This window comes from Hemitrygon akajei, chromosome 1, assembly GCF_048418815.1.
Source record: "Hemitrygon akajei chromosome 1, sHemAka1.3, whole genome shotgun sequence".
NCBI classification, from domain to species: domain Eukaryota; kingdom Metazoa; phylum Chordata; class Chondrichthyes; order Myliobatiformes; family Dasyatidae; genus Hemitrygon; species Hemitrygon akajei.
In genome coordinates, this window is record NC_133124.1 from 111448801 (window position 1) to 111467766 (window position 18966).

Here is an 18966-nt window from a genome sequence, read left to right on the forward strand (position 1 = left end):
TCTGGCAAAAACTACACCATGAAGACAAAGCAACACTCCCAGCAACTCCACAAAAAGGTTATTGCAAAGCACAAGTCAGGAGATGGATACAAGAAAATTTCCAAGTCACTGAATATCCCTTGGAGTACAGTTAAATCAATCATCAAGAGACCTATGACAGCTCTGCAGGAGTTACAAGCTTCAGTGGCTGAGATGGGAGAGACTGTGCATACACAACTGCTGCCAGGTTGCTTTACCAGTCGCAGCTTTATGGAAGAGTGGCAAAGAGAAAGCCACTATTGAAAAAAAACCTCACATGAAACTTCGGCTAGAGTTTGCCAGAAGGCATGTGGGAGACTCTGAAGTCAGCTGGAAGAAGGTTCTATGGTCTGATGAAACCAAGTTGAGTTTTTGGCCATTAGACTAAACCCTATGTTTGGCTCAGGCCAAACACTGCACATCATCATGAATATATCATCCCTACCATCAAGCATGGTGGTGGCTGGATCATGCTCTGGGGATGCTTCACTGCAGCAGGCTCTAGTAGGCCTGTGAAGGTAGAAGGTAAAATGAATGTAGCAAAATACAGGAAAATCTTGGAGGAAAACCTGATGCAGTCTGCAGGAGAGCTGCGACTTGGGAGAAGATTTGTGTTCCAGCAAGACAAAGACCCCAAAAGCTAAAGCGACACAGGAACAGCTTAAAACAACAATGTCCTACAGTGGTCACGTCAGAGTCCAGACCTCAATCTAATTGTGAATTTGTGGCTAGATTTGAAAAAGGCTGTTCACTCACGAACCCCATGCAGTCTGACAGAGTTTGAGCAGTTTTGTAAAGAAGAATGGGGGAAAACTGCAGATGTGCAAAGCTGATAGGAAATCTATCCACACAGACTCAAGGCTGTAATTGCTGCCAAAGGTGCACCTACTAAAGACTAACTTGAAGGGGGTGAGTAATTATGCAATCAATTATTCTGCGTTTAATAAATGTAGTAAACTTTGACCAATTTGTAGAAATTTGTTTTCACTTTGACACCAAAGAGTCTGTTCTGTTGATTAGTGTTGTGAGGCCAAATGAAATCCGCTGTGATTCAATGCTGTAAAACAATAAACATGTAAACTTCCAAGAAGGGGTGAATACTTTTTATAAGTTATATATATTATTACACACACTTCTTACTGTAATTCAATTTTTATTATTATGCATTGCAATGTACTGCTGCCACATAACAAGAAATTTCATGTCATTTGCATGTGATATTCGATACGATTCTGATTAACTTTACTAGAAAGAAGACAAATTGATTTTCAACTTAAAACCTACAAGTAGTCTCAGCAAATATTTCTTAACATAGAGTACAAAAAGTCATTTACATTTAGTTTCTCTGCCCGGAGGAGACAGCTTAAGTCATGATTTGATCCTTAAAGTTACATTGGAAATTCATTTCATCTCCTTAGAAATTAAATTCAAGCTTTTATTCCAGTTTATTACATTATAAAATCTGGTTTATCTCCAGGGTTACATTACATAATGTGGCATTAACTTCAACCCTGGAAGAAGCACTGAAACTTCACAAGTGTCCTATCAGGTATCAGCACTTAAGATTCTATTAATCTCTTAGGCTGACTTCATGTTTAATATGGAAAGCTATTACTGTTGATAACAGCAGCATCACTTTGATAGCTGTGAATGATGTCTCAACTCTTCTTCCATACAAGCTGTCCACCATAATCACTCAGGTACCACAGAGAACGCAACAGATACTGTAGCAGAGTGGTTATGTTATTGATCTAGAGATCCAGTGAATTGGACAAGTGATCTGAAGAAAGTCTTCCAAAGCAGCTAGGAAAAGTAAATTTAGTTAATGAAACAACCTGGAATGTGACCCTGAAATGATTCGGTACACCACGGCTGGAGGGTCTACTATTTACCCACTTCAGAAACCTACTACAACTTTCTTCACTGCACCACACAAGCTCACTAGCATCATCCTCCACAAAGATAAGGACCATGGCCTCACCAGAACTGCTCCACCATACCTGCCAGTTCCCTTCCAAGTAAGTCATAACCTTAGCTTAAAATATATCAAAGTTAATTTACTGTAGATGTTCAAAATCCTGGAGTTCCCCACGCCACCAAAGACTAAATCATAGAGTGTGCATCAGACTAAGAGGATCAAGTGAACAGTGTGCCACCAACTTTCCAAGTGCAATTCAGAATAGCAAATATTGGCTTTGCTAACAACACATATAGCATATGATTAATAACAACTGTAAAAATGTAACAGAATACTGTTCAGGCCTCTTATCACCAAGGAATGACAACACAGAACTTAATCCAGCCTCTTCTGCTTTCTGATTACAAAACCTCTAAATTTTCCAGTAATTTGTTTTTATTTATTATTTTTTCCCCCAAAATGTACCTTCCTGAGCTTTAAATTTCAATTTAAATTGTGATTCAGAACAGAATCAAAAAAGTTGATTTTCTGAAAAGCTATGCGAACTCTGCTATAAAAATATAAACATCAACTGAAAAGTAATTTTTCAAAGATTATTCTTTCAACATTGTTAGTGTCCTCTGTAGCTGTTGTATCTAGATCTGCCTAATCAGATTTAAATTTTAATAATATCATGACAAAATGGTTGCAACGTCAGCATCTCTGGCACTGAGCCTGGTTCTGTGGTGCAGAAGGGAGAGATGATGATGAGGAATGCATTAGCCACAGGGAATTCCATAGTGAGAGGAAAGGACAGGAGATTCTGTCAGCCTGATAGAGATATCCACATGGTGTGTTGCCTCCCAGGTGCTAGTGTACAGGATGTCTCGGATTGGGTGCAGAGTATTCTGAAGGGAGAGGGTGGACAGCCAGAAGTCTTGGTACACGTTGGTACCAATGACATAGGTAGAAAAAGGGAGGAGGTCCTGAAGAGAAAATTCAGGGAGTTGGGTAGGAAGCTGAAAAGCAGGACCTCTGGGGTAGTAATCTCAGGATTGCTGCCTGTGTTACGTGCTAACAAACGCATGAATAGCATGATCAGACATATTAATGTGTGGCTGACAGACTGGTGAAGGGGGCAGGGCTTCAAGTTCCTGGATCATTGGGGCATCTTCTGGGGGAAGTACAACCTGAACAGAAAGGATGGGTTACACCTGAACCCAAAGGGGTCCAACATCCTAGTAGGCAGGTTTAATAGAGATGTTAGGAAGGGTTTAAACTAATTTGGCAGGGGGATGGGAACCAGAGTAATAGGGCTGAGGAAGGGGAGAACAGAAACACATCAAAGATAGCATGCAACAGAGATGATCGAAAGGACAGCCAGTGGGATGAGCTACAGGGCAGTAGAGGTGTGGTGCAGTTAAAACAGAAAGCAACAAATACTGGACTGAGTGTTGTATTTGAATGCATGCAGCATAAAAAATAAAATGGATGATCTTCGCAGATGGGCAAGTATGATGTTGTGGCCATCTCTGAAACTTGGCTAAAGGATGGGTGCCATTGAGAGCTGAATGTACAAGGATATACAGTGTATCGGAAAGATAGGTTAGTAGGCAGAGGGGGTGGTGTGGCCCTGTATATAAGAAATAATAATAATCATTAGAAAGGAATGACATAGGATCGGAAGGTGTAGAGTCTCTACTATGGGTTCAGTTAAGAAATGGCAAGGGTAAAAGGACCCTAATGGCAGTTGTATACAGGATTCCAAATAGCAGCCGGGATGTGGATTACAAATACAGCAGGAATAGAAAAGGCATGTCAGAAGGGCAATGTCATGGTAATCATTGGGGATTTTAACATGAAAGTGGATTGGGAAAACCAGGTCAGTACTGGACCTCAAGAGAGAGAATTTGTAGAATGTCTAAGGGATGGCTTTACAGAACAGCTTGTTGTTGAGCCCACTAGGGGATCGCCCCTGCTGGATTGGGTGTTGTGCAATGATCCAGAGGTGATAAGAGAGCTTAAGGTAAGGAAACCTTACGGAACAGTGATCACAATATGATTGAATTCACTTTGAAATTTGGGAAGGAGAAATTAAATTCCAGTGTGTTGGTATTCCAATGGAATAAAGGAAATTACAATGGCATGAGAGGGGAACTGGCCAAGGGTGAATGGAAAGGGACACTAACAAGAAGGACAGCAGAGCAGCAATGGCTGGAGTTTCTGTGAAAAATGAGGGAAATAAAAGACAGATTTATTCCAAATTAAGAAGAAATTTTCGAATGAAAGAAGGACACTACCATGGCTGACAAGTGAAGTCAGAAACAAAGTAAAAGCAAAAGAGAGGGCATACAAGGAAGCCAAAACTAGTGGGAAGATAGAGGATTGGGAAGCTTTTAAAAATTTGCAGAAAGAAACTATAGACCTGTTAGCCTGATCAGTGGTTGGGAAGTTGTTAGGACCAATTGTTAGGATGAGATTACAGAATAACTGGAGGCACATGACAAGTTATGCCAAAGCCAGCATGGTTTCCTGAAAGGAAAATCCTGCCTGACTAACCTACTGCAATTTTTTTGAGGAAATGATAAGCAGGGTAGACAAAAAAGATGCTTTAGATGTGCTGTACTTGGATTTTCAGAAGGCCTTTGACAAGGTGCTGCAGACGAGGCTGCTTAGCGAGGGAAGTTACTAGCATGGGTGGATCATTGGCTGATCAGCAGAAAACAGAGAGTGGGAATAAAGGGATCCTATTCGGGCTGGCTCCCGGTTACCAATGGAGTTCCACAGGGGTCAGTGTTGGGACCGCTTCTTTTTACGATGTACGTCAATGGTTTGGACTGTGGGTTCAATGGATTTGTGGCTAAATTTGCTGATGATACAAAGATAGGTGGAGGAGCGGATAGTGTTGAGGAAACAGAGAGCCTGCAGAGAGACTTAGATAGTTTAGGGAAATGGGCAAATAAGTGGCAAAATGAAATACAGTGTTGGAAACTGTTTGGTCATGCACTTTGGTGGAAGAAATAAACAGGCAGACTATTATTTAGATGGGGAGACAATTCAAAATGCAGAGATGCAAAGGGACTGGGGAGACCTTGTGCAGGATACCCTAAACGTTAACCTCCAGGTTAAGTCGTGGTGAAGAAGACAATGCTGGCATTCATTTCTAGAGGTATAGAATACAAGAGCAGGGATGTGATGTTAAGACTCTTATAAGGCACTCGTGAGACCACACTTGAAGTATTGTGTGCAGTTTTAGGATCCTTATTTTAGAAAGTATATACTGACATTGGAGAGGGTTCAGAGAAGATTCACGAGATTGATTCCAGGAATGAAAAGGTTACCATACGAGGAACGTCTGGAAGCTCTTGGGCTGTGTTCTCTGGAGTTCAGGAGAATGAGGGGGGATCTCATAGAAACATTCCAAATGTTAAAGGGCCTGAACAGATGAGATATGGAAAAGTTATCTCCCATGGTAGGAAAGTCTAGGACAAGAGGGCATGACTTCAGGATCAAAGGATGTCCATTTAGAACAGAAATGCAGAGAAATTACTTTATTTAGAGGGTGGTAAATCTGTGGAATTTGTTGCCACGAGTGGCTATGGAGGCCAAGTCATTGGGTGTATTTAAGGCAGAGATAGATAGGTTCATGAATAGCCAGTATAAAGGGTATGGGGAGAAGGCAGGGAGTGGGGATGACTAGAAGAATTGGATCAGCCCATGATTGAATGGCAGAGCAGACTCGATGGGCCAAATGGCCTACTACTGCTCCTATATCTTATGGTCTTATAAGCTACTTTTTATGTACTTCTTTCAAACAACAACATTTCAGAGGGTCTATACTGGGCCCAACACACTGATGCAATCATGAAGACAAGGAGACACCTCAATGGCTCTACATCATTAGGAGTTTGAAGAGATTTGGTATAAAACCAATCACTTCCAAATTTCTATAGATGTATGATGGAGAGCATTCTGTTTGCATCACAACCTAGCATGGAGGCATCAATGAATGCATAGATCGCAAGATGCTCAGAGGGTCGTACATTTAGCCAGCTCCATCATGGCACAACCTCTCCACCATTGAAGACATTTTCCAAAGGTGGTACCTCAAGGTGACTGTGTCCATCACTAAGAACCCTCGCCATCTAGGACCTGCCTTTTCTCATTACTACCATTGGGATGGGGACACAAGAGTCGAAAGATGTACACTCAATGATTTAGGAACAGTTACTTCCACTCAGTCATCATATTTTTAGATGAACCAATGAACACTACTCTTTTTTGCACAATTTATTTGTTCTCTAACTTATAACTTTCATGTCTTCAGCTGAACTGCTGCCGCAAAACAACAAACATTACCACATGCAAATCGGTGATGATAAACCGATTCTGTTTCTGAAACTGTTGCAAAAGAAAATAAGGCTGGTTAAATTCTCCCCAAACCATTTTTCCATTACATCTGATGGCATAGTCAGAAATTATATTGGTTATCAGTGTACTGGCTACACTAACAACAGAATTGTAGACTACACATACAGCTTTCCAAATGTGTGGCTGTTGTACAGGCATCCTTAACAGAGGTTCAATTAACTCATTATTTTTCATGGTTCTAGAAAGTTAAGTGAAAAGGACAGTTCAAGCCTCCAAGTCATATGCAACTTGGCTAGGAAAACAGGTTTAAGAGGGCTGGAATTAATCAAGTGATATGCATGGTTAGTTGAGAGGTTGATAAATGTATAAAAATGCATCTAAAACACAGAGCTAGAATTCTCGGACAGTAGAGCACCAAGCTTCACTTCTCTAGGAAATGGTACTTACCAGAACGCGGAAAAAGTAAAGGTATTCTGCTGCACCCGAATAATTACCACACTCATATTGGAATTTAGCATATCGGTACAAAGTGTCTAAATACTCCTGACGAAACTGCAAAACAAATACACAGCACATAAAAATGAGCTGAAGAAAGGCAAGACCTTCTTACATTAAGACATTACCTGTTCCAGTTAAGGCATTCCCCAGCACTCAACAATTTATGGACTGCTTCTCACCCTCTGCCATCAGATTTCTGCACAGCCCATGAACACTAGTTTGTTATTCCTTTTGTTTTGCACTATTAGTTACTTTGTAATTTTATATTAATTGTTTTGGCTTTGCACTGTACTACTCTTGCTACAAATCTCATGACAAAAGTCAGTGATAAGAAAACCCTTTTCATTCAGAAGTTAAAGAACATTCTGCATGATATGAATTGTATGAAGTTTGCATATTTAAATACAATAATTTTCCATCAACATTCTCTCCTCTAACACAGTGATGGTATTAAAGTGTTAACAGAGTAAATCCAAATTACTGATTTATTTTAACAAGTAATGATGTCATTGGTTAAATAATCATTGACTAGCACACCAAAAGTAGCATCAACCTCACTATCCAAACATTTACTGAACCAATCACATTTCAGGGCAAGTGTAATAAAGGTTCTAACGAACTGCTTCAACTATTACTCATGATCACTGTCATTCATTCCTCAGCAGCTGAGGTATAATATTATGCGATCGCTAGCTTTAAATATTCATTATAACAAACACATATCCATCACTTACCCCATGCTTTTCTGCTAAATAATCAAACAGCATTCGCCCATCTCTATTTGGGGGAGAAAAAAAATGTTTTATTGGAAACACATTCCTTCAGCATTAATTTAAAACTGAGAGACTCAGTAGGAATCTTGTGACAGTTTAAGAATTTCTATTTTAAAAAAAAACTCTTTCTTTGAAATCAAGATCAGTATTCTAATCAACTGCTTTTGGAATTGTTTAGCATCATCTTTTGGTGGATATGTGCTAATGGGAGTTAAGACCAAGACCACCATCAACTCATTGCATACTTGTTCACGTACGTAATCACAACTGGTCAAGGTGAATTAAAAGAGACAAAAGTCATTTCAAATCAGGCTAAATCCACACTAGGTTCTTAAAAATTGAAACACAATGGCCTGGTTTTCATTATTGCAGCACATTTGAGTTAACAATGAAAATATGCTTTGGCTGGCAATGTGATAAACTCCAGCCAGTTTTTTAAAAAAATCACTCAATGTGTGTAATGCATGGCTGCGGTCTCCCATCACACTCAAGTGCATTTCGTGCTGAAGGAGCCAATTACAAATTTTTTGAGGCACATCTGGGGGAGGGATCGGCACATCTGTCAGTACAGTGCACTCCCGACCTTGATGCACCTTTCACAGGAACGTGGAATGAACATCATTTTGCATTCCAAATTTTCCATTAAAAGAGAAATAAAGACATCTGTTGGAAAAGGGATGAGGCAACCTCAAGGAATGAGAACAAGACTTCTTCACTTTTCTGCCATATGCTTTCATGGAGATAGAAAAGTTTAAAGAATTGTAAAAAAAACTTCACAGATCATTTTTATTATTTTCATAATTTTTATTATGGGTATTTGCTTTGTTAATTTTGACTAAACATTCTACAAAATTTCTCCAGTCACTTGTGCTCAATAGACTACAGTATATGTAAAAAATTAATAGATGGCACCAACAGGAACAATTTTTCTCTCAAAATTTGGACTGAAATATATTTCATTCTTGGAAAGTTCTCATGGTTTCTGTTCACATTTTTTAAAATAACAATAATAAATAACATAAATAATTTTTAAAGATTATGTGTTTCCTTTGACCATTTTTGCAACTTTGCCTCAATTGGGAACTTACCCACCACTCCCCTGACATGCCCCCCCACCAAACAGTCACCCAAATGCTTGTACAACAAATAACAGATCCCAGGCAGCCTCCTTCATTGCAGTCAGTAGAAAGGTAGTAGAGATAGCTAATGTGGAGCAGGAATATCAATGAAGTTTACCCCTTCCCGCATCACTGCTGTGGGTGTCGTCATTTGCACTTATACTCAATATCCAATCACCTGCAACTGCAAGGATGGATCCATTTTCAAAACTTTACCTGCATCCTAAATCCAATTAACTCAATGCAGCTAAAACATAAATTTACCGATGCAAAACAAACCTGACAGCTCACATCACAAATGCTTCTAATTACTGCTAAGATATTTCATACAGCTTGTTTCAGATGCCACGGGTAATTCTAAGCATCCGGCTTGATTCTCCTGGTATAGTCTGGGCACTGCATGAGCAAGCTGCAACAAAACTCATCAGGTGTTTCTCCCACACACAATTTGTCTACAGGAAGTTAAAATTCGTTTACAGCAGCTGTCAGTTCCAGGTGAAAGTAAGGTCTCTACAGAGTACCATAACCATAAGTGTCAAATGCTATGACTGAGTTTATTCCATAAATGACCCATGCCAAAAAAAAAGAAATCATGTTACTTAGCTATCAGCAACTTCCAAGTTTTAACGAGGCACTAAGCTATACTGTTTAGCATATTCCAGCTTTAACAGAGCTATAACTAACAGGTTGTCACAAGGATCAGTACTGGCCCTTCCTGTTCACAATCTGTATCAATGATACTGATAAGGGCGTCAACCATAATCTGTCCAAGTTTGCTCATGATTCATAGATGGAGAGTACAATAAGGCTTCAGGAGTTAAAATTAGGCCAAGTGCATGGCTGTGAGCATGTCAGGTGCAATACAATGAGGAAGAATGCAAGACCATACACTTCAATGAAAGAAATGAGAGGTGTTTTTTTTAAATGATGAGGATTGAAGCATTTTGTTCAGAGGGGCTTGCGTATTTTCATATATGAACTATTTAAAATTAACATGAAGGCATAGCAAGCAACTAGGAAAGCAAGCAGTTTGTTAATCAAAAAGCTAGACTATTTACTTAGAACGTAGAACAGCACTACACAGGAACAGGCCCTTCAGCCCATAATGTTGTACCAAACTAATTAAATTAGTAATCCAATGTCCAAGTAAACTAATCCCTTCTGCCTGCACAATGTCCATATCCTTCCAGTTCCTGTACATTCCTGTGCCTCTCAATAGACAGTAGGTGCAGGAGTAGGCCATTCAGCCCTTCTAGCCAGCACCGCCATTCACTGTGATCATGGCTGATCATACACAATCAGTACCCTGTTCCTGCTCTCTCCCCACATCCCTTGACGCTGCTATCTATAAGAGCTCTATCTAACTCTCTCTTGAATGCATCCAGAGACTTGGCCTCCACTGCCTTCTGGGGCAGAGCATTCCACATATCCACCACTCTCTGGGTGAAAAAGTTTTTCCGCATCTCAGTTCTAAATGGCCTACCCCTTATTCTTAAACTGTGGCCTTTAGTTCTGGACTCACCCATCAGTGGGAACATGCTTCCTGCCTCCAGTGTGTCCAATCCCTTAATAATCTTATATGTTTCAATCAGATCCCCTCTCGTCCTTCTAAATTCCAGTGTATACAAGCCCAGTCGCTCCAATTTTTCAACATATGACAGTCCCGCCATTCCAGGAATTAACCTTGTGAACCTACGCTGCACTCCCTCAATAGCACAGAGCCTCTTGAACACCTTTATTGTATTTGCCTTTACCAGTCTCCCTGGGAGCACGTTCCAAACACCACCTCTCTGTTTATAAAAAAAACACTTGCCCCATACAATTCTTTTAAACTTACCCTCTCACCTTAAATGCATCCCCTCTAGAAGACATTTCAACCCTGCGAAAAAGATACTGGCTGTCTGCTCTCGATGCCTCTCAAACTTATAAACCTCTATCAGGTCTCCACTCAAGAGAAAACAATCAATGTTTGTCCACCCTCTCCTCATAGCACATCCTCTAGTCCAGGCAACATCCTGGTAAACCTCTATTGCTTTTGAGATAAACAAAATGAAGTATATACTTGCAATAGAGGGAGGATTGTCATTTTAAAAGAGATTACATACTGGGCCTGTACTCTTGAATGAGGTGATTGCAATGAAACTTTAAATTCATACAGCACAGATGCAAAAGGTCAAACAGTCTACTCTGCTTCTATTTCTTCTGCTCTTATATTTTGTATTGAATTCAAATACTTTAAAATGTAATAGCTTTTAAAATATTTTAACAAAAATTCAATATAGCGGTTTAACAGTGACAATGTGTTCAACAATGTTTAAAGTCAAAATGTTAATCAGAAACTGTATCATTCCTTCTTGATTTGTTTTTCAACCATCTTTTAATGTGATTAACTACCCAACCAGCTTAGTGACATCATAGCTATAAGATGTCAGAGATCCTTCAAAACTGACGCTGGCAGAGTCGAAGTTCTTCCTGGATAGCCCAGGAGATCAGCACAAAGGCCAAGCTCTCATTTGGAAAAGTCAAAACAAAAACAGCTTTTACCACATAGTTTCTGTAAACCACAAATTAATTAAGTCCACTACTTGCTTTCTCTGTCAACATGGACAAGAGGAATGGCAACAGACCAGAATTGATGCCTTTACAGTTTGGTGTTAGATATGGGAGACAGGCATACAAAAGCATAGTTACCTCAGTTTTGCTAACAGTTTTATCTTCCTACAGGTCATTAACCAAGAAGGTGACTGACACCAGACCAAAACATCCTCTTTAAATAAGATGGACATAGAGTTTGGCATTAGGTGTCACTTTAAAGAACCAGAAAGACACAGAAGTGGTTTGGAAAGAGACTTCGGAGCTTAAGCCCTCAGGAGGTAGACAAATAAAAGTGACGTACACAAGAAGCTGGATTTTTAAACTTTTACGAACAAGAGAAAATCTGCAGATGCTGGAAATCCAAGCAACATGAAGAACTATTCAGGCCAGGCAGCATCTATGGAAAAAAGTACAGTTGACGTTTCAGACTGACACACTTCGGCAGGACTGGAGAAAAAAAGATGAGGAGTAGATTTAAAAGGTAAGGGGGGGGGGGGTGTTAATCTACTCATCCTTTTTTTCTCTATTCCTGCCGAAGGGTCTCGACCTGAAACGTCGACTGTACTTTTTTTCCCATAGATGTTCCCTGGCCTGCTGAGTTCCTCCAGCATTTTATGTGTGTTGTTTTTTAAACTCTTAAATAGCTTGCAGAAAGGAAAAATTGTTATTGAGCTTAATTAGCAAGTGCTAACCAGTGAGATGATAAAATTTACCATGGCAGCGCTTTATCTTTCATTCTCAACAGTCCTATGAAATTTATTCAAAGACTGTCTTTATGCTTTTAAACTTCAAATCTGACTGAAACATTGACTCAATTAAAATCCAACTTCAAATGTTTAATTAGTCTAAGTCCTACCAAACAAACTCATCTTTCTTTGGGTAATATAGTAGGAAGTTATGTTTCCCTTAACTTGCTCTAATCCACCAGCAACCAGCATGGGTAAGGAATTATGATAATTATAGGCAGACATTGTCAGTGCAATAACCCTGGAACAGCATTAAAGTTCAAAGACAGCTTGCTACAGCCTTATGGCACTGCCCTTCTCCTGAAGCACAATTATACAAGGACTTAACTTCAAACACCCAAGCAGCATGGGGCACCTAAATTACCCTTAGATGACAGCAAGAACAACCGGATGAGCACAACTGGTTGTCATACATAAAATACCAGTCACCGTTCTATTCTTTCTTCAAGGGTTTCTCTACACTAAGGAGTCTGATCCATGTGCATCACAGTATGTAATTTATAAATATCTTACAAACATTAAAAGGGAAATGAAGACCACCTGTTCAGCATGTGACTACCATCCCACAAGCTGGACTTGATGAATACATTTTAGTCCAATCCCAGTTACCTTATGATTCCTTTCAAATGTGTTTCTCTGCAATGAAAGAGCAGGGGGAAACTAAAGATTTAAACTCAGACAAAACAGATTAATCTCCACTGCACTTGTACGATTTTTAAGTATTTCCCAATGATCTTTTAGATTTGCACATAGTTAATAGACCTAAATTATTGCAGAGGCTGTGCAGAATCTAACAGTTATTGGGATTTTTACAAGGTTTCAACTTGCTTGAACTGTGGATGATACAGCAGATCAATGTCTTGTAATTCAGTCAATCACATGATCACTGACTAAATTAAAGCATTTTGTGCCATATTGATTAGCCTACTTTTTCACCATTTGTAGACCACTTGTATTTTTGGCTACCAATGCACTATTTGTGTTAGACCACCACGCCATTGAATTCCTGCCTGCACCACACAGCCATGATGAACCCCTTGATATAATCATTTGGGAAATGAGGACTATCTCACTCATGCATTAGAGAATATAGAATATTTTTATAAGCTACAGTGTAAATTCTATTAAGGAAGCCAATATTTTCTTGTGGCCTGTGTTCAAGACGTCTCCAGCCACAGATCACAAAACTACTCATCTTCTTCTGAACTGCAATCAATTGCAGCCTGAAAGTTCCCTTTTAAGCATGTACTTGTGAGCCAACTAAATGATCTGGCATTTTTGCAATCTCCTGGGAGATTCAGCAAACAAGACTGTTGTGAGTGCAGATATGGCCAGGGAAGCCATTGATGGGGGGGGGGGGGGGGGAGTCGATGCCTGTTGGCAAAACATGAATCCGTGGTCAGCTCCATTACTCCGTGCTGATTGAAGTACTGAGCAAGATTAAAATTAGAGGACAAGAACGGAAAACAAACAGATGTTGACAGCTGTCTCCCTGTGCCTAACTGGTCTCCCTCTCTACTCGCTACTACCCAAGAATCTTTGGTCCCATGCCGCCAAGATCGGGAGAAGTTGTTGCCCTGCAGCCATTGGGTCTCTGGACGGGCTTCACTCACCTCAGCACAGACTGGGCTCCACAGCCATGGATTCACTTTCAGGGATTCTGCAGTTCCTGTTCCATGTTACACTTTTTTTTACTATATGTGTGATTTGATCAAGGTGCTTCAGTGCTAAACTGACTCTGCAGCTGTGGCCTGCAACCATCGGCACTCGCCTCAGCAAAGCACCGACTCCGTGTCTGTGGACTCACTTTCAGAGTCTGTGTGGTTAATATTCTGTGTGTTATTTGTTTGCTTTTTTTGTTGTTTGCACTATTTGTTCCTTTTTTTCCACACAATGGGTATTGGACAATCTTTTTAAAATAGGTTCCATTGTGTTTCATTGTTTTGTGACCGCCTGCAATAAAACAAGTCTCAAGGTTATATACTCCATCAGCATTTTGTGTGTGTTGTTCTTTGTTATTAAATGTACTTTGAATTGTGAAGGAAAATAAGAATCCAGGTTGCAAATCAACATTTCATTCTCTTGGTGGAACCAGAGAATTTAGGTAATTTCCTAAAATACAAAGCTGCTCAAGATCCACTTGATGCTCATAAGAATCAGCAAACCAGGATTTGCCAGAGAAACCATGCAAAAGAACATTTTAAAAAAATCACTGAGGGTGGCCAGCTTCTTCTTATAGATACTTAAAAGAAAACAGAAGCAGAGAAATTGGGGGGAAAAAAACTTAAGGCCAACAAATAACATTATGGCAACATGAAACGATAAAGAGGACATAAAAAGAGTCTTGGGCACAAATTTAAGATCAGATCCAACCATAGCTCATATGATCTGAACAGTGAAACAATTATTAAGAGGAATATCAGGAATATATTCATTTCAAAAAATGTAGTAACAATTGTGTATCACATCCAGTAAGATGCCAGTTTATCTAGATATCATTTTAGTTACATGAAAAGCTTGCACTGAAATCAAAACCCAGGAGGTAAAGTAGTAAACCCGGTAAACTAATTAAAATAGGAGAGAGAACATATGCTAAACCTGCAAGATCAGAAATAGTGCAATTCATCAACTAACTACCGTAGATTCCGGATTTTAAGCCGCTACTTTTTTCCCACATTTTGAACAGCTTTGAACTTTGCGGCCAATAATCCGATGCGGCTAATGCAAGGTTTTTTTCATGCCGCCTCGTAAACATTTTGCCTCGTAACAGTAGACCAATAAAATTGATGAGTAGTTCACAGAGGTCCAATGAAATTGTACGATAAATCAAGCGCACTTTCACAATTAAATTATTGTAAATCAGTCATTTGTACTCACCCTCATCAACATGGAAAACACTCGAAGCATTGTGCTACCTACCCTACTTAGTTTAAACTATATTTGTTTTCTGTACTACATCGCGGGATGCTATGACGACACACCCGGTTTCGCGGTGTCTTGTGGGAAAATGCCGTTTGCGATGAAACGGAAAGGAGGGGGGGAGCGCATTACGCGAGCGGCTTTGGATCTGAGCGAACTCTGCTTTTAAATGCCGTTTGCGATGAAACGGAAAGGAGGGGGGAGCGCATTACGCGAGCGGCTTTGGATCTGAGCGAACTCTGCTTTTAAATGCCGTTTGCGATGAAACGGAAAGGAGGGGGGGAGCGCATTACGCGAGCGGCTTTGGATCTGAGCGAACTCTGCTTTTAAGTTAAAGGTATCAATAACTTTTCCTGGTAGGCTGCAGTATATATATTTTTTACCAGTCGTTAGGAGATATTGGAATGTTGTTCAGTAAAGAAGTATACGCAACGTATATTTAAAAGTAGCCGCGTACGGGCACGGTTCGAAAAAAAGCATTTGCAATATGTATTTGTTTTTGTTACCATATGGATTTAATTAAAAGTTAAAAAAATCCTCACGTGTAATATCTTTCTGTGTAAATATCTCATATTACAACGTGGGACACCTGCGGCCGAAAATCCGGTGCGGCCTAAAATCCGATGCGGCCTTTACATTTAAAAAAATGATTTTATTTCTAAAATTAGAGCCAGCGGCTTAAAATCAGGTGCGCTCTGTAGTCCGGAATCTACGGTAATCACCACCATTCTCTCACCTATGTAAATAACCTGTACATTCAAAGTAAGCATTCTGTCTGTCAAATTTACTGACAACATAAGAAAGATCAAGAGCTATACTAAAAATAGCTTTAAAAAAGAGATAGATTTCAATTTATATGGTAACTTTAGAGGCAAGTTGCAAATTGAATTTAGCTAATGCAAACTAATGCACACCAGTTAAAAACATGCAACAGTACACTGCAAAATGAAGCATTAACAACAGACGGCTTACAGCAGACCTGGCTATGAACAGCCAGTGAGGTTATTAACACCAATGTCTAAAAGATGCAAAAAGGCAGTTCAAAAAGTAATGCAAATGAGGGACAGTCAGCCACAAAATTGAGGCTCTGTCCTGCAGGATTTTTACTAAAGCAGGTTTATCACTACACAGAGATAAAATTTTGAAATGATCATCAATACAGGTGGCCCCCATTTTTCGAACGTTTGCTTTACGACAGCTCGCTGTTACGAAAGACCTACATTAGTACCTGTTTTCACTAACCAAAGAGGATTTTCACTTTTACAAAAAAAAGATGCCTGCTTTATGTGTGTGTTACCCTGAGAAAGACTACCATGACGTGAAGCCTTGTGCGGGCAGTTGTGCGCGTAGGCATGTACATGCCAAATTTTTTTCTCCACTTCGATTTTGGCTCGCTGCCTTCCCAATTTTGATAAGTGAAACTACACCGTACATACAATATTTCTACTTTATATAGGCTGTATATTTATCATATCATTCCTGCTTTTACTGTATGTTCCTGTTATTTTAGGTTTTATGTGTTATTTGGTAGGTTATTTTTTTTGGGTCTGCGAATGCTCAAAAATTTTTCCCATATAAATTTATGGTAATTGCTTCTTCGCTTTACGATATTTCGGCTTACAGTTTCGTAGGGACACTCTACCTTCGGATAGTGGGCGAAACCTGTATCCATTCTGGACAATTTATAATATATAGAGATATATAGATATGATATATAGAGGAGGCAGAACAAGAACAACTACCAGTCCAAATCCTTGTGAACAATTCTCTTTCACAAACAATACTGCCACTTTCCGTACCATTTCTCCTGCCACCCTGCTTCACTAGGAGTAATTCCCAGTGCCTAATTAACCTACAAGCAGGTGATTGAGATGTGGAAGGAAATCAGAGCACCCAGATGAAACCCACATGGTCAAAGACTCTACAAGTAAAACCTTAATTTAAAAGCTACCATGACCATATGAAGTGGACCAACCTTTCACATTAACAAAACTTGCCCCTTTCATTTCAAAGCTTTGTGTAATGAAGAACATTGCTACACCTGCAATCTACACCTAATGGGTATCTGTGGACTTGCAAAGCAAGATAGAATATTCTCACTTATCAGACCACAGCCTCTAATCTTCTCCAGGGAATTTGGCCAAGTCACAAAACTGTCACTGTCAGGAACATTTTACTCTTCAAAGACTTGACTAAGTAAATCCAGAACTAGCAGCAGAGGTTGTAAAGGAAGCTGCAGCTAACTCTTTCAAGCCTTCAATTTTGAGTCCTATATGGCTCTTACAGGAAGCACTAAATTCAGATTTCGAACCAAAGACACAAGTGAAGAATACTTCTCTGATGCAGAACTGGAAAATGTTGGTGAACAGCTTGTAATGTCATTATTCCGTGTTTTTGGAAGTAATATCTAATGAACCAAATAACCTGCAGGAAGTTTCATGGTACATCTGGAATCTTACATGTTTGATTTGAAAACAAATCAACAAAGAGGCTCACTATTAAGTTTTCCTTTAAAGAGTTGCATGCTCCAGCACACCGTTCTTTAAAGGCTGAAGTGAGCGCTCAGCACATCAGCAGGGGATCAGCCTGGAGGAGCTGCCAAATCAGGCCGCGCGAGGGAGCTTACTATCAGTCAAGGTGGAGTCACAAACTGAAGCTGCAGGCATAAATCATGCTGTTCTAACAGGATATGTTAAACTCTACTTATTCAGTGTCAAACTCATTAACTGTTCAAAACCAATTTCACTTATACTAAATGCCTGAGAACAGCATGCCTTAACTTCAACCCAAGAATCAGACCTATTTTTTTGTAAGATGCAGACAATGCAAAGGTTCAGTTTTGCATTCCTTCCTCTATTCTGTTACAGTAGGTCGATTTCGTATCCATATGCACACCAAAACAGCTACGCTCTCATGAGACCCAATCTCAAGCACCCCATGCTACAAATCAATATAGGACCAGCTGCAATCTAGTAGTCTAAAGCCCTGGGCTAATGATCTAAAGACACATGTTCCAATCCCACAAAGCTGCATAATTAAATTTACTTGATTAAATAATTCTGAAATTAAAAAGATGAAGTAAGTAATTACAGAACAAGAAACTACCAGTGTCCTAAAAACCATATGGCTCACTAACATGTTTCAGAGATCCTAGACACCACTGGAAAACATTCCTGGAGAGACAAAGAACGCAGAGCTCACATACCATATCAGGTCCACCTGATGTATCTCCCTCTGGCTTGACTGGGATTCTCTGAAACACGAGAGCTACGTGTTTCCATTAAAGGTCAAGGCACCATTATTTAGAAACACAGAAAACCTACAGCACAATACAGGCCCTTCAGCCCACAATGCTGTGCCGAACATGTACTTACTTTAGAAATTACCTAGGGTTACCCATAGCCCTCTATTTTTCTAAGCTCCATGTACCTATCCAGGAGTCTCTTAAAAGACCCTATTGTATCTGCCTCCACCACCATCACTGGCAGCCCATTCCATGCACTCACCACTCTCTGTGTAAAAAAACTTACCCTTGACATCTCTTCTGTACCTACTCCCAAGCACCTTAAAACTGTGACCTCTCATGTTAGCCATTTCAGCCCTGGGAAAAAGCCTCTGACTATCCACACAATCAATGCCTATCATCATCTTATACACATATTTGGTGATAATGAAAATAAAAAGAAATCAACTTCAAGCCAGAAAAAAAAATGTATGAGCATTTGAGCAATGTGGGCCTTAAATTGTTCTAATTGTTGGTACATAATTCTAAAGTATTTAAAGGTTTGTCTGCTGAGAGGAGGCTTGTTTAATCTAAGCTTGACAAGCTCGGGCTCCATCCCACTGAGTTGTCTGTTCCACATGTGTATTATGTTAATTTAATTGTAAAGCAATGAATCTTTTAAAATCAATGTGAGATTTTGGTTACATCAGATGCTTAGATTGCTTTTGATTTTCCAGCAATCCTAAAGGGCTGTAGAATGATTGCAAACAAATTTTGCTGTCAAACACTGGTCACAATTCCCAGAATC

At 39.7% G+C, this 18966-nt stretch overlaps 1 protein-coding gene across 1 annotated transcript in view; it reads right to left on the reverse strand.

The window, feature by feature from the left end:
- LOC140729842 (eukaryotic translation initiation factor 3 subunit E-A) overlaps nucleotides 1-18966 on the reverse strand; it is a 163342-nt gene that overhangs the window by 116714 nt on the left and 27662 nt on the right. Inside the window, exons 4-5 of the mRNA XM_073050055.1 lie at nucleotides 7519-7561; nucleotides 6734-6838 (exon numbers count right to left, since the gene is read on the reverse strand). Coding sequence (XP_072906156.1) covers nucleotides 6734-6838; nucleotides 7519-7561 — 148 coding nt within the window. The remainder of the gene's footprint in view (nucleotides 1-6733; nucleotides 6839-7518; nucleotides 7562-18966) is intronic.